The sequence below is a fragment of the Polypterus senegalus genome, chromosome 2, assembly GCF_016835505.1.
Source record: "Polypterus senegalus isolate Bchr_013 chromosome 2, ASM1683550v1, whole genome shotgun sequence".
Lineage (NCBI taxonomy): Eukaryota > Metazoa > Chordata > Cladistia > Polypteriformes > Polypteridae > Polypterus > Polypterus senegalus.
In genome coordinates, this window is record NC_053155.1 from 117,347,093 (window position 1) to 117,361,056 (window position 13,964).

At 39.3% G+C, this 13,964-nt stretch overlaps 1 protein-coding gene across 1 annotated transcript in view; it reads left to right on the forward strand.

Annotated features, from left to right (window-relative positions):
* sim2 (SIM bHLH transcription factor 2) overlaps positions 1-13,964 on the forward strand; it is a 130,685-nt gene that overhangs the window by 71,602 nt on the left and 45,119 nt on the right. The window contains exon 4 of the mRNA XM_039744446.1: positions 12,626-12,734. Coding sequence (XP_039600380.1) covers positions 12,626-12,734 — 109 coding nt within the window. The remainder of the gene's footprint in view (positions 1-12,625; positions 12,735-13,964) is intronic.

Sequence of the window (13,964 nt, forward strand, 5' to 3'; positions counted from 1 at the left end):
TGCTGCCCCAGCAAGGCTGAAATTATTATTTAAAAAAAATGAATTCCAATTTGATAGATTGTCTTTAAGTTGCCTAGATTTTAATTAAACATACACGTGACAAATGCTTGAAGTAGGCCAGTATGCATCTGTACTGTGTACTGACATTTCATAATGAAATTTCCACTTTCGTATCTCCAAAGTAACCCCAAATTCCACCAAACACCCCAACCCTTGTTCTCTGAAATAGCTCCTGTATATCAGTATGCACATCACATTATGTATGTAGTAATATAATGAAGAAGCTGAACCCAAGTCTTCATGCTCTTCTCCATGGACATGAGTTACAATGTTGTACTTCAATTCCACCACTCGGTCTCATGCGATGCCTGCCATGAGACTGGCAAAATATGACAGAATAATATACAATGAAGAACAAATATATATGGTAATAATTTTTAATACTGCGGTGGGCTGGTGCCCTGCCTGGGGTTTGTTTCCTGCCTTGTACCCTGTGTTGGCTGGGATTGGCTCCAGCAGACCCCACGTGACCCTGTGGTTAGGATATAGCGGGTTGGATAATGGATGGATGGATGGATAATTATTAATAATAAAATACATGTGCATGGTTGCACAGTGGTAGTGCTTCTGCCTTGTAGTAAGAAGACCAAGGTTTACATCGTGGGTCCTTCCTGTTCTTCCTGCGTCCGTGTGGGTTTCCTAAGGGTCCTTTAGTTTCCTTCCACAGTCCAAAGATGTGCAAGTGAATTGGTAACACTAAATTGTCTCGAGTGTGTTTTTGGTATGTGTGTGTGTGTTTGCCCAGCGAAGGACTGGCACACTGTCCAGGGTTTGTTACTGCCTTGTATCCTGTTCTAACTGGTATATGTGCCAGCACCTGCAGGGACCCTGATCTGGACTAAGTGGTTAGAAAATTACATGGCATGAATTTAACATTTCATTTTAGCATCATTAATTTTAATAAGCAGTGGAAAGCTACTGTTTCAGACAGTTGCCAGTGTTTGGTAACCTATATCCTTCCTGTAAAAAGAAATACAGGTGTAGGCTGAAGTTAGATGCAGAATTGTGCTTAAAATGATCAAAACTGGAACCTAACACTAACAGTAAGAAGTCTATAAAACATAAAGATAAACATACTTCACAATTGACTTATTATTAAGTTATTTTCCTCTGGTTGACGTTGATATTAGTTATTTTTCTGCTTGTTTTTATCTGGATTCATATGCCACTGTATAATTTTTGCTAATTAAATATACGGAAATGTTAGGTTTTATAATTTTTATTTCTTATCAGGCTGTAATGTTGTTCTTACACTTAAAAAGCAAATAATTAAAAAAACATTTCATGTACATAAGAAAAACTAAAAGACATTTTGACCACTAGGGGGCTTAACAGAGTCCCAAACACCAGACACAACTGCAATCGTCACAGTCTCAGGTTCAAATAAAATTGTTTTATTTGATGGAGTACTTTTACTGGTTTTCGCCAGTATGTCCAGCACAGCACAATACCATGTAATATATGATATGATACATTCCGATTATTCCCTTTACTCTCGTTCTGCTCTTCAAAGCAAGCCTTGTCCACCTCCTCTTGACTCCAATTCCCTGAGTGTGGCTCCTTTTATGCCGGACCCAGGAGTACTTCTGATAACACAGCATTGTACTTTGGAATCACTTCCGGATCAGGCAGGGCAGCCAGGAAATACTGGAGACTTTCCCTGGCAGTGTCCCTAGCAAGCCCGGGATCATCCAATAGAGCTGTCCTCCCAGATGACAGCTCCCATGAACCTCTGTGGGAGAAAGCAAAGGCCTGTCTCCTAGTAAACTGGGGGACACTTCATTGAACAGTCCATTACCTTAAATTTGATGCACAGAGCAGCAAAAATGCTGACCTGGACGCCTATCCATCTCACTGCCCCCCTCTAGCATGGTGTCCTTCTTATTGCTTATTGCTTCTGGAAGGCAAGGTATGATTTTCCATCCCAGCAAGTGGGTCATTTCATTCATGTGCGTTACAACATACACAATCACCCAAAAACTGCCCATAAACACTTGTTAAAACCCCTAATTAAAATATAAGAGAAAGGATAGGAGTTAAGAAATGTTACTTTAGTTGTACCTAGTACTTACCAATTTAAGACTGAAAGAAAATGGTGGTACTTCAAAATATTTCAATTCCTGGAAGTGACACACAAAGAAAAAAGATTGAAAACCCCTGGCCTGGAGATACCACTTGACATTTAATCACATACTGTATGTGTTAATAGTCTACTGTAGTTAAGCATTTGCTTTGATTAATGGATCTGCTATCATGCAGATGACTAAATCATGCAGTATGACTGCCATTACCAGCAAATGAGATCATGGTCCACTTTGTTATATTGTGGGGGCCCTGACCAGAAGATTTTGAAAGACCTTATCTTAAAGTTTGGGGGTCTCTGATCTAAGCTATTTTATTAATGGTGGCTGAGAGATATTAAATAAATGATACTCGCTTTTGATATACTACATTCACAGATGGTTCAAAGGACAAAATTATCAATACTTGTACAATCCAACTCGATTTCTGTTCATGAATGAAACAAAATCTAAAGCATTAACAACCACTATTAACTGCAAAACGCATTACATCAGACTCCAGACCTCTAAATATATCTAAGACTAGCAAAATACCTGCGCTTCGCAGTGGCGAAGTACTGCCTTAATATTTTTATTAAGAAGAAAAGTAAATCTATTTAAACTGAGGGAAAATATACCAATAATTATTTGTTAAGGATCTCTTTGCATGACACGTTGTCAGTTCGGCCCTCCAGTTGTAATATGAGCAAGCTGTGTGCTGAGCTTACTCTTGAGCATGCAACGTACAGTTAGCCATGTGAAAAGCAATATTGCCTCAAATCTCACAGCTTGGATTGCTGCTGTCATAATCCTGTTTCATGGTTTGTTTCAATTACGTTAGTATTTGTAGGACTTGTTGTGTTGAAGTGACATTCGGCATCTGTCAAGCGTAAGCATACAACCGGTTTCATCGATAACTTCGCATCCAGTTTTTGAGAGTTTAAACATTCATAAACATCAAAGTGTCTACTACTGAAATCGTCACCTGTGAATCTAAGATGTTTAAGAGGTATTGGCGGTTGTCCAAAGGTGTAAAATATTTGGCCCTTTTGGTACACTTGATAGCGACATCTGAACAATTCAGCAGCAGCCATCAACTCACATGCAGAACTATAGGTGAAGGGCTTAAGCATTTCACTCTTGTAGTGCTCCTGTGTAGTATAATTATCTCCGGTACCGTCATCAGTCCACACCATGAACCTATCCCAGTCATTCAATACATAAGACGCAATGTTCCTTCCTTCCTTCCAAATTTCGTGAAGATGGGGCCATAAATAAGAAAGTTTAACATGGCGGACGTTGTCGACCGTTATGACCGTTACGCGTAGAATTTCGAAATGAAACCTGCTTAACTTTTGTAAGTAACCTGTAAGGAATGAGCCTGCTAAATTTCAGCCTTCTACCTACACGGGAAGTTGGAGAATTAGTGATGGATGAGTGAGTGAGTGAGTCAGTCAGTCAGCCAGTCAGTCAGTCATTAAGGGCTTTGCCTTTTATTAGTATAGATACATGGATGAAATACATTATTCAGTTCTGACAAATCTTACACAATATCTTCACATTTGACAAAAATGTCAAGTATCAATGATTTATATGAAAGACTCAAGTCTTCACAGTTTGGGCAACTAAAAAGTTGTGCAGCAGTCATATTCACAGGGAACTACTGGACATTGCTGGACTGACTTGGTTAAAAATGCGATTAATCGAGATCAATCAAGTGCCATTTTGTGATTTATCATGATTAAAAATTTTAATTGTTTGACAGTCCTAATTAACATGTTCACAATTAATAAACCTTTTGAACAAAGCAGGTTACAAATGTATTATTTTCCAGACATCTTAGCCTCTGTATTGGTCTCCAAAGAACATTACTATAATTATTGTTCTGGATATCTCACTCGATCAGACTGATGCACTAATTAAATCTTTTAATCATTAATTAATCCGTGACAAGACCCTGAAGGTTGCTGAGGGTTGTGTTGGTGTTACCGGTGTTCCCAGAAGGAGGTGTTTCATCTTGTAGGGCACCCTGGATATCATCAAGAGAAGTTGCAGCGCACAGCTCAATGTCAACTCTGGTCTGTACTGGGAACTGAGATGGACAGCTGCGATGGTTCTGCAAGTGACACACCATTTGTGGTCTAGCGACCCACGTCCTGCTTACAGAGGAAACGAAGCATTACGCACATCTGAATCTGTTCCTCGGAGAGTTGCTGTCAGGGCAGCTAATGGAACGGATGACACTGTAGTTGTGACGCGCTGGGCTGGCTACTTTGAGCAGTTGTTCAAAGCTGATCCTCTGGCTAGGACATTGGATATCTCTGGGTCCACGGTTATTGAGGCTGATCCTCCAATTAGCTGAACCACCCAATCTCACTGAGATTGCACAGGTGGTGAACCAGTTGAGGGGGGAAAAGGCGGCAGGGATCTGTGGTATCCGGGGTGAACTTCTCCTGGCTGATGGTAAGGCTGTCCTCCTGGCATTGCAAGCAATCTTTGCTTCCATTTGGGAGACTGGCATTATCCCAACTGACTGGAAAACGGGACTTGTCGTCCCTTTCTGGAAAGGGAAGGGTGATCGCCTGGATTGCAGCAACTACAGGGGGATAACACTGCTCTCTGTGCCGGGTAAGGTCCTTGCTAGGGTCATCCACAATAGGATCTTGTGATCACTTGCTCACCTACCAGCGACCGGAACAGTCTGTTTTTATGCCTAAGAAGTCTACCATCGACCGCATCCTGGCACTGAGGGTTCTCATCGAGCGCAAACGCGAATATTGGCAGAGTTTCTTTGCAGCCTTTGTCAATTTTCGCTAAGCGTTAGACTCAATTGATCGAGCTGCCCTGTGGAACATTCTGAGGGTTCTCGGGTTCCCCTTGAGGTTGTTAGATATCATGGCCGGCCTGTTCACAGGTACTGTGAGTGATATGCAGAGTGGAGGTAGGACCTCTGTGTTTTTCCCAGTTGGTTCTGGGGTTCATCAGGGGTGTGCTCTTGCTCCTACTCTGTTCAAAGCTTGAATGGACTGGGTGTTGGGTAAGGTCGTGGGATCCCGTAGCTGTGGGGCATCTGTTGGTGAAGAAAGATTCACAGATCTTGACTTTGCTGACGATGCTGTGATCTTTGTGGAGTCAATGGAGGCTCTGATCGGGGCACTCGAGAGACTGAGCGAGAAGTCTGAGTGTCTATGCTTGCAAGTGTCCTGAATAAAAACCAAGATCCAGGCCTTTAATGACCTGTTAGGCACAGCCATCAGCAGTGTGTCTGTCTGAGAGAGTGTTGACCTTGTTGAGAGGTTTTCTTAACTTGGTAGTGACATTCACGTCTCTGGTGATTCTTCCTATGAAGCCAGTAGATGGATTAGGAAAGGATGGGGGGTCATGAGGTCGCTGGAGAGGGGTGTGTGGCGCTCCCGATATCTATGCAAAAGGACGAAAGTCCAAGTCATTAGAGTCTTGGTGCTTCCTGTCTTGCTATATGGTTGCGAGACATGGACACTATCCAGTGACCTGAGACATAGATTGGACTCCTCTGGTACTGTGTCTCTCCGGAAAATCCTTGGGTACCTTTGGTTTGACTTTGTATTGAATGAGCAGTTGCTCATGGAGTCCTGAATGAGGCAAATTACCTGCATTGTGAGAGAGCATCAGTTACGGCACTACGGCCATGTGCTGCGTTTCCCTAAAGGTAATCCTGCTCGTAAGATCCTCATTGTTGGGGACCCAAGTGGCTGAACCAGGCCAAGGGGTCACCCACGTAACACCTTGCTGTGGCAGATAGAGGTTCATTTCCGGAGGGTGGGACTGAACCGCGTGTCTGCCTGGGGGGCAGGGATCCCGAGTTGCTTCATCGTGTAGTGGGTGCGGCAATGCACTGTACCAGTGCATGCTCCCCAACTTGACTTTGACATCACCTAAGCCTGTTCTAGTGTTCATTTTACAGTTTTTTGTGTTTGTATTCATGAATATTTCGCAGGACATATGTGTGCAGTAACTGTATTTTAGTGAATAGATGGTGTATTTCATCGTTCATAAAACTGTATGAAATGCTAAATGTGATCCAACACTGAGTCATAATAAAGAAACAAATTTAGTTAATTTTCATTTGTGTTTCATTCCAATAACTCTGGAACTTTCTGTGAATTTAATAAATTCTGCATACATTTTTCAAAGTAATAATTACATTTAATTTGGGTTCTCAGTGTACTGACAAGATTGAAAATTGGCAAGCCCATAGGCAAGGAAGGTACAGGACCAGGAGAGGAAAGAAAGAAAGAATTGCAAGTTGTAAACCAGAAATCAAATAACACAAAGTTCTAACTGCTTAAAAAAGATTTTATCACTAGCTACACACACTAAGATTTTTTTCACAAATCCAGAAAGGTACATGCCAGAGACAGCATTGTTACCTTCTTAAACTGCCCAATAGCATAGAATAATAGTGTTAAAATGTAACACAAATAACATGTTAAAATAACATAATCGAAATGAAAATACATACACAAAATGCATGCATAAAGGGATTCTGCACATCCCATACCCTTAAATTCTGACACTCAATGGCATTTAGAGGATACATTTAAATATATAGTAAGGGGCCATCTCTCAAGTTGTGTCATTATACGAAAATGTGTAATTTCATATAGCATTCTGTTACACCCCTCCAAATAAATTTACGGTGCCAGCAGTCTTCTTATCTGTCAAGGCATTAAACAAACAGACAATGAAATACATTTCTAGCTAAAGTATAATAATAAAGAATGTATTGAATGCCACTCCCATACTCAAATCACTATGCAAACATTCAAAATAGGAAAAGAAATGTAGAAAAAGAAGCCAGACAATAACACTGACTAGAAGCTAATACCAGCAGTGTTAGAATGATAAAACCGGTAAACATATTTTTTTTTCCATGTACAGTGTCTATAAAAATTTTTAACCCCTTGGATATTTTCACAAGATATTATAATACAGCATTGAATCACAGTGTACTTAATTTTGCTTTTTTGATACTGAGCAACAGAAAAAGTCTCATTAATGTCAAAGTGAAACAGATCTCAGCAAAGAGGTCTAAATTAATTTCAAATATAAAACTTAAATAAATGATTGCAGAATTGCCCCTTTCAAGTCAGTATTTAGTAGATGTATCTTTTGGCAACAGTTCTAGCCTTTGATCTGTGTAGATACCTCTTGAACAGCTTTGTACATATGGACAATGTAATTTTTCCAATACTTTGTAAAATTGCTTAAGCTCTGTCAGGTTGCATGGGGATCTTAAAGTGAACAGCCATTTTCATGTCCAGCTGCAAATTCTCAGCTAGACTGAGATCTGGACTCTGACTTGACCACACCAGGACATTAGCATTGTTGTTTTTAAGCCATTCCTGTATGTTTTGGCTTTATGTTTGGAGTCGTTATCTTGCTGGAAAGCAAATCCTCCCCCAAGGTGCAGGTTACTTGCAGACTGCGTCAGTCTTTTCAGTCTCATCCAATGTAGCTTGTAGCTCCTTCAGTGTTACCATATGTCTCTTGGTGGCCTCCCTCACAACTCTTCTTCTTGCTCGACTACTCAGTTTTGGTGGACAGCCTGCTCTGTACCACATGCACTTCAAACAGGTCATCCACCTGAAGCTAAGCATGTTCAAGCCCGGCCAGTACTGTACTTGGATGGGAGACCATCTAAGAAAAGCTTGGGCTGCTTAAGGAAAAGATGTCAGTGAGACCAGCAAGGGGCACTTACCCTGTGCTCTGTGTGTGGATCCTAATGCCCCAGTGCAGTGATAGGGATGCTATACTGTAAAAATGGCAGCATCCTTCAGATGAGAAGTAAAACTGAGGTCCTAATTCTCTGTGGTCATTAAAGATCCTTGGGCATCTTTTGATAGCAGTAGGGTTTATCCTGATCTTCTGGCCCCCTAAGCATCCACTGTCTCTAATTGTCTCTCTCTCTCTCTCACCCCTTCACCACATAATAGCTAATGTGTGATGAGCATACTGGCACAATAATGTCTGGCGTCACATCATTCAAGTGGGTGCTACACATTGGTGGTGTTTGAAGTGGTTCTCCACTGTCTAAGCACTTTGAGTAGTGAAGAAAGTGCTATATACATGTAATTATTATTAGGGTTACAGCTGTGCCATATTCTTTCCATTTCATAAAGACTCCGAATCATATTCAGTGACTTTAGTACTTCCTTCTATCCATCCCCTAACTTGTGTATTTCAGTCATCTTTTTACAGAGTTGCTTGGGTTATTCTTGTGCTTTCGTTGTGCAGCTTAAGGTCACAATACTGACTCACCACAAAGTAGACCATACTATTAAAAGTTCATTTAAACTCCAGCCCCGGCCGGGATGCCCAGGAGGACCAGGAGGAGTGCCTCCTCCAGACCGCAAGGGGGCGATCGCCCTGGTTGTATTGGGGGCCACGGGTAAAGGGCTTGGAAGCCCAACCCTGTAGGGGCCCGTGGCCACCAGCAGGCGGCGCCCAGGTGCCTGAGGAACCCTGGAGCCCAGCACTTCCGCCACATCAGGAAGTGCTGGGGGGAATAGAACAGGAGACACCCGGATGGCTTCTGGGTGCGCAGCCAGCACTTCCGCCACACTGGGGTGTGGCTACAACTGATTGCCGGGAAGCAGCTGGAGCCCATCCGGGTTCCCATATAAGGGGCCGCCTCCCTCCAGTCATTAGCGGAAGTCGGGTGGAAGAGGACGGCGCTGGAGTGAGGACTGGAGGCGGCCAGGAGAAAGAGAGGCACAGGACTGTGTGGTCTGGACATTGGGGGAATCGGTGAGAAGGCACTGGGTTTTGTGAGTGCACTAATTATAATATTGTACAAATAAACGTGTGTTGGGTGGAACTATGTTGTCCGTCTGTGTGTGTCCGGGCCAGCGTTCACACTACAATCAACTAAAACCCCTTGACTACAGACAGGTGATCTCCGTTTAACTAATTATGTGATTTCTAAAAGCAATTGGCTACACTAGTGATGATTTAGGTGTGTTATATTAAAGGGGTGAATACTTATGTGATAGTTTTGTGTTTTATAATTGAATTAATTTAAACCATATTGCAGAGATCTGTTTTCACTTTAATATTAAAGTTTATTTTTTGTTGATTATTGACAAAGAGCTATATTTATTCAACTGTGAATCAATGTTGTGTAAGAATAACATGAGAACTTCCAAAGAGTATATACGTTTTATAGGCACTACACCATTACTGTGCTCAAGTTTATCAACAATTACCTTCCTGTATTGGTATCCATGAATAGGTTTGCTAGTGGCTCATCAGTGCATGCATCAGTGTAAACAGCCATGCAGCAGTGTTTACAGAAGAATAAAAGGAAATACAGAATGTTGCTTTATAGAGGACTTCGAATTTTCTATGTTATGACATAAAACGAGAAGCCTCCAAATGCTGCAAGAATTAAATCCTGACTATAACAAAGATGACATTTAAAATTTGAATACTATATGACCAGATTCTTTAATTGGCAAGTTTGAAGGTGATGTTACTTAATTCAGCTTAACAAATAGTGCAAAGAACAAAACTGAAAAAAATATTAAAAATTGTGCATGGCCCTATATGAAAAGCAGCAGCTGAACAATAAAATATGATAGCTTCAGAGAGGTAGTGCAAGAAGGTCTTTTCTAAAGTCCAGGAGGGAACAGTAGATGAGTCTTAAGCTTTGATTTAAAGGACTCAAAGCAAGAGCTCTAGGTACTGAGAGCTAAATAACTAAATGAATTAAACTGAGCATCTCTGTCCAGATGCTCAGTATAATTTGTGTGTATGTTATATCACAAATTATGTTATTTACTAGGCTTTCTTTTAGTATTGAATTTAGTATTTTACTCTGGTTTATTGTCTTTTATTCTATTTAATGTCTTTATATAACCTGTATCTACCTATGTTCTATTCAGGAAACATCTGTGTCCAATGTTACATATAACTGATGTTTCTTTATGAGACTCTGTGAAGCGCCTTGAGAATGGGAAAGGTGCTATATAAATAAAATGTGGTATTATTATTATTATCAACATTATTATTATATGGGTTTGAGAAGGACAATGACTATTACTAATTTGCCAGTAAACATATTAACTTTGAACATACTATAAATATTGCCAAAAACCAGAAAACACTTCTAAAGACTGTTAAATCTGCCATCATAGGGAAAAGTGTCCTAAGAAGTCCTTATTTTTACAATAAAATGTTCTTTTTACAAAGTTAGAGGCAGCCTTAGTCATGTGTATATCTACAGCTGAATTTCTTAAAATGTATAATTGAGCATTGATGGTCTTTTTATGTCAGTAATTTTACTTTTCAGATAAGGGTGAAAGGCAAGCAGTTAGTCAACCAAAGACATGTTAAAGATATCACGATTAGTAATGTTTTTAAGATTATTTGCAACATATTGACACATTGGCACTGGTCCATTCATCAAAAAAGGGGGCATAACTGAAATGAATTCACTAAACCGTCCAAATCCGTTTATTTAATTTTGATATCAATTTTTGCTCAAGAATATACATTACCCTGCTTTAGCCTTCAACTTAATAAAGTCTGGTTGAGTATTTTGTAAAGCGCAGTTTAAACACAGGCCATCACATCCTATCCATGTCTTTGATTCCTGTGCTTCACTGAACAGCTGATCTTGGATGGTTCTTGCCTTGAGCATTTTCAGGTGCATTTATTTGGTTTCCTGGGACGTAGCATGAGTCAGCCTGATCAGGACACAAAGAGGCATCCAGGCACAAGATACCAAGCTGCGAGTGTAAAAGGAAAAATTAGTGAAGCCTTTTCAGTGAAAGAAAAGGAGCCAGAGAGAGACAAGTAAATGGTTATTTACCAGAGAGTAATCAGAGGTTCGGGTGTCCACTGTTGTGTGTATACACATGAGATCACTACTTTTGAAAGCTTCCTTGCAGGTTACAGTGTTCTTTCGGTAGACACACTTATTAATTACAGGGAGCAGAATGAGGCATCCATTAGGATTGGAAGGTATCCCAAAGGTGTATAAGTAAAGGAAGAAGGACATCAGAGGACTTCTTTGTTTCAAAAAAGGTTTCTCACTAGTGTTGGAGGAACCATGGTACTTCTGTGCAGCCTGAAGCAAGAACAGGAGGGGATGCATATAGTTTTAATTATCCCCAGGAGTATTGCGAACTGGGGATTATGTGGTGAGCTGGGACATTAATATGATTTGAGGTTTTTATCTTTTTAAGAAGTCCTTGGGACCTTTGTATAACCTGGAAGAGGGAAAAGTTTTTTGGACTCTGAAAGTTTTTGGTGGTCCCTTTGTGCAGCTTGAACAAGGGAGAAGGAAACAGCACTTGGGTCATTATGATTGGTCTGTTTATTTTAATGTTTTTATTTTAGTTTTTACTTTTTCATATACATGAAGTGTGAATTTTTTGGATGGACTAATTGGTGTGCTTTTTCACTTCACTAAATAACTGTAAAGAAATGATATTTTTATATCACTTGTTTTTAATAAAGAATTGTTTATTTTTTGTAGCACTTTGTCTGTGTTTCTCTTACTCACAATGGTTTATCCTCAGTATGACTACTCAGTGCTTCAAGGCTGAAAAGTTGCAAAGCACACGGTGGGTAAGGGGCATCAAATGCATGACTTCATCAAGAAAAAAATGTGAACCATTGTACTATACAGCTGCAATTATAAAATGCCTTGACATGGTGCTTATATGTAATTGGCTTACTTTTTTTTGCTCATACATCAACTACGATATTATGGAAAAATCTTTTCCTGAAAGACTAATATTATCAAGGTGGACCAGAAGATGCAGGCAAAGGGTAAAACAAAAGTAAAGTCTTAAAACAGAAAAGAAACAAAGCAAAAATCCAATTTGCCTTATAATCTTTTCTCTGAAAGGTTACTGAACACATCACAGTTAGTTTGTATTTAACTGAAAATTTTGGTATAACCACTTTAAATATCCTTCAGAAGATAATGTCATATGATGCAAGTAGGTGTCTTGTGATGGCTACGGATCTGCATTGCTAATAACATATGTCTCAAAAAAGACAATGTATAAAAACAAAAAGTATAAAAAAATAATTGAATTCAAGGTCTAATACCCTAAAAATCCAAAAAATTACCAATAAATACAAAAATTGAACATGAAATTTAAAAAAAAAATCCTCTAATTTCACTTTTTTAGATAATTAAATGTCAATGTTTTTAATTTAATACACTTTCCTGTCTTTTTTGCTCTCTGTAAAGAGCCCAGTTATTGGTTTAAAATATAAGTAAATCATTAAAGTTATATTTGTAGACATGCAGTAAAAAATCAGCTTTGCTATTATTAAAGACCATGAAATTAGAATGTGACTCTGGTGATGCAGCTCCAAGGAGTATAGCATCTATAACAACTAAAGGAAGAAGAAAGACTGTGTCTTTAACTCTAAAACAGAGTACACAGTAAAAATGGGAACAGTGTCCCAGCTATTTGTAATAAATCATTATGTCTATTTTTTAGGTGGAATTAACAGGAAACAGTATTTATGAGTATATTCACCCTTCAGATCATGATGAGATGACTTCAGTTTTGACAGCTCATCAGCCATTACATCATCATCTGCTTCAAGGTAATCATTTTTAAATTGATGGCCAATTGCCACTTCATTTTCTGGTGTAGGATTCCAAGATTAAAAAAAATATATATCGAATCAAATTTTCAAAGGAAGATTAGAATTAATTTGTTACTTGGTAATTCTAAATTGATGTTGCTTAAGTGTGAATGTATGCCTAAATAGGCCCTGCAATGAGCTAGCAGCGAGTCTATGGATAATTCTGCTAATGTTCCTGACAACGACTCCTGCAACCATAAATTGTATTTTTATAGCTCAGTTGGCTTCTAACCACTTTTGTTTTCTGTGAAGATAATGGTTAAAAAAAGTTACATTTTATCTAGATACTACAAAGAATGATAACAATAAAAGACACACATTTCCTCAGTGCTATAACAGGTCCATCACTGGCTTTGTATTTACATCTAAAGACAGGTAAAACAGATATTCCTTGCTTACTGCAGGTCCTTTATAATTTCCACAAGATAATTTGATATTCTTATAGCTGAAGAGTACAAACACCCCCACTTGTTCTTGTGTTAAACAGGAAATCAGAAACACTGAAAAAATATGTTGTCATTATAAACATGAGTGAAAAAATGCTTATGTTCTCAAAACAGAGCCCTATTGTATTTTCAGAAATACAGCGCCGCTCACTTTTTGGGAATAGTTGATAATCATGTGACCTCTATGTACTGAGCAGCAGACCATTGTCACTTGATCTCACTATTTGTACAAATGTGTTCTATGGAAATATGTACTAAAATATACAAAGAGCAATTTAAAAATGACATCAACCTCAACCCCTAATGTTTAGTGAGAAAACAAAAGCTCCTCTGCATCTTGTAGGTAGTACTTAAAGAATGCATTTACATTGGATTTTTAGCTATATGCAGAATTTCACTGGTTTTATTGGTGTGGGTCGAATAAAACACAGTTCAACAGTGGTGTAGTGGTAAGCTCTGGCCCAGAATCCTGCATTCAAGTCCTTTCCTAGACAAAGTCTGTAAGGAGTTTATAGATTTCCCGTGTGTCTGTATGTGGCTTGTCTCATCATGGTATGCATGTTAGTATAATTGGTAATGCTAATTCGCCCAGTACAAGGGTATGTGTGTGTCAGTGAATGAGTACCCTGTAACTGGCTGGCTGGTCAATGTCTTGTGTAAAATGCTTCAGCTCTCAGTAACCCTGAAACTGGATAAAGCAGGGTCAGTGATTTGATGCTGGGTGAGTATCTCAAAAACGGAC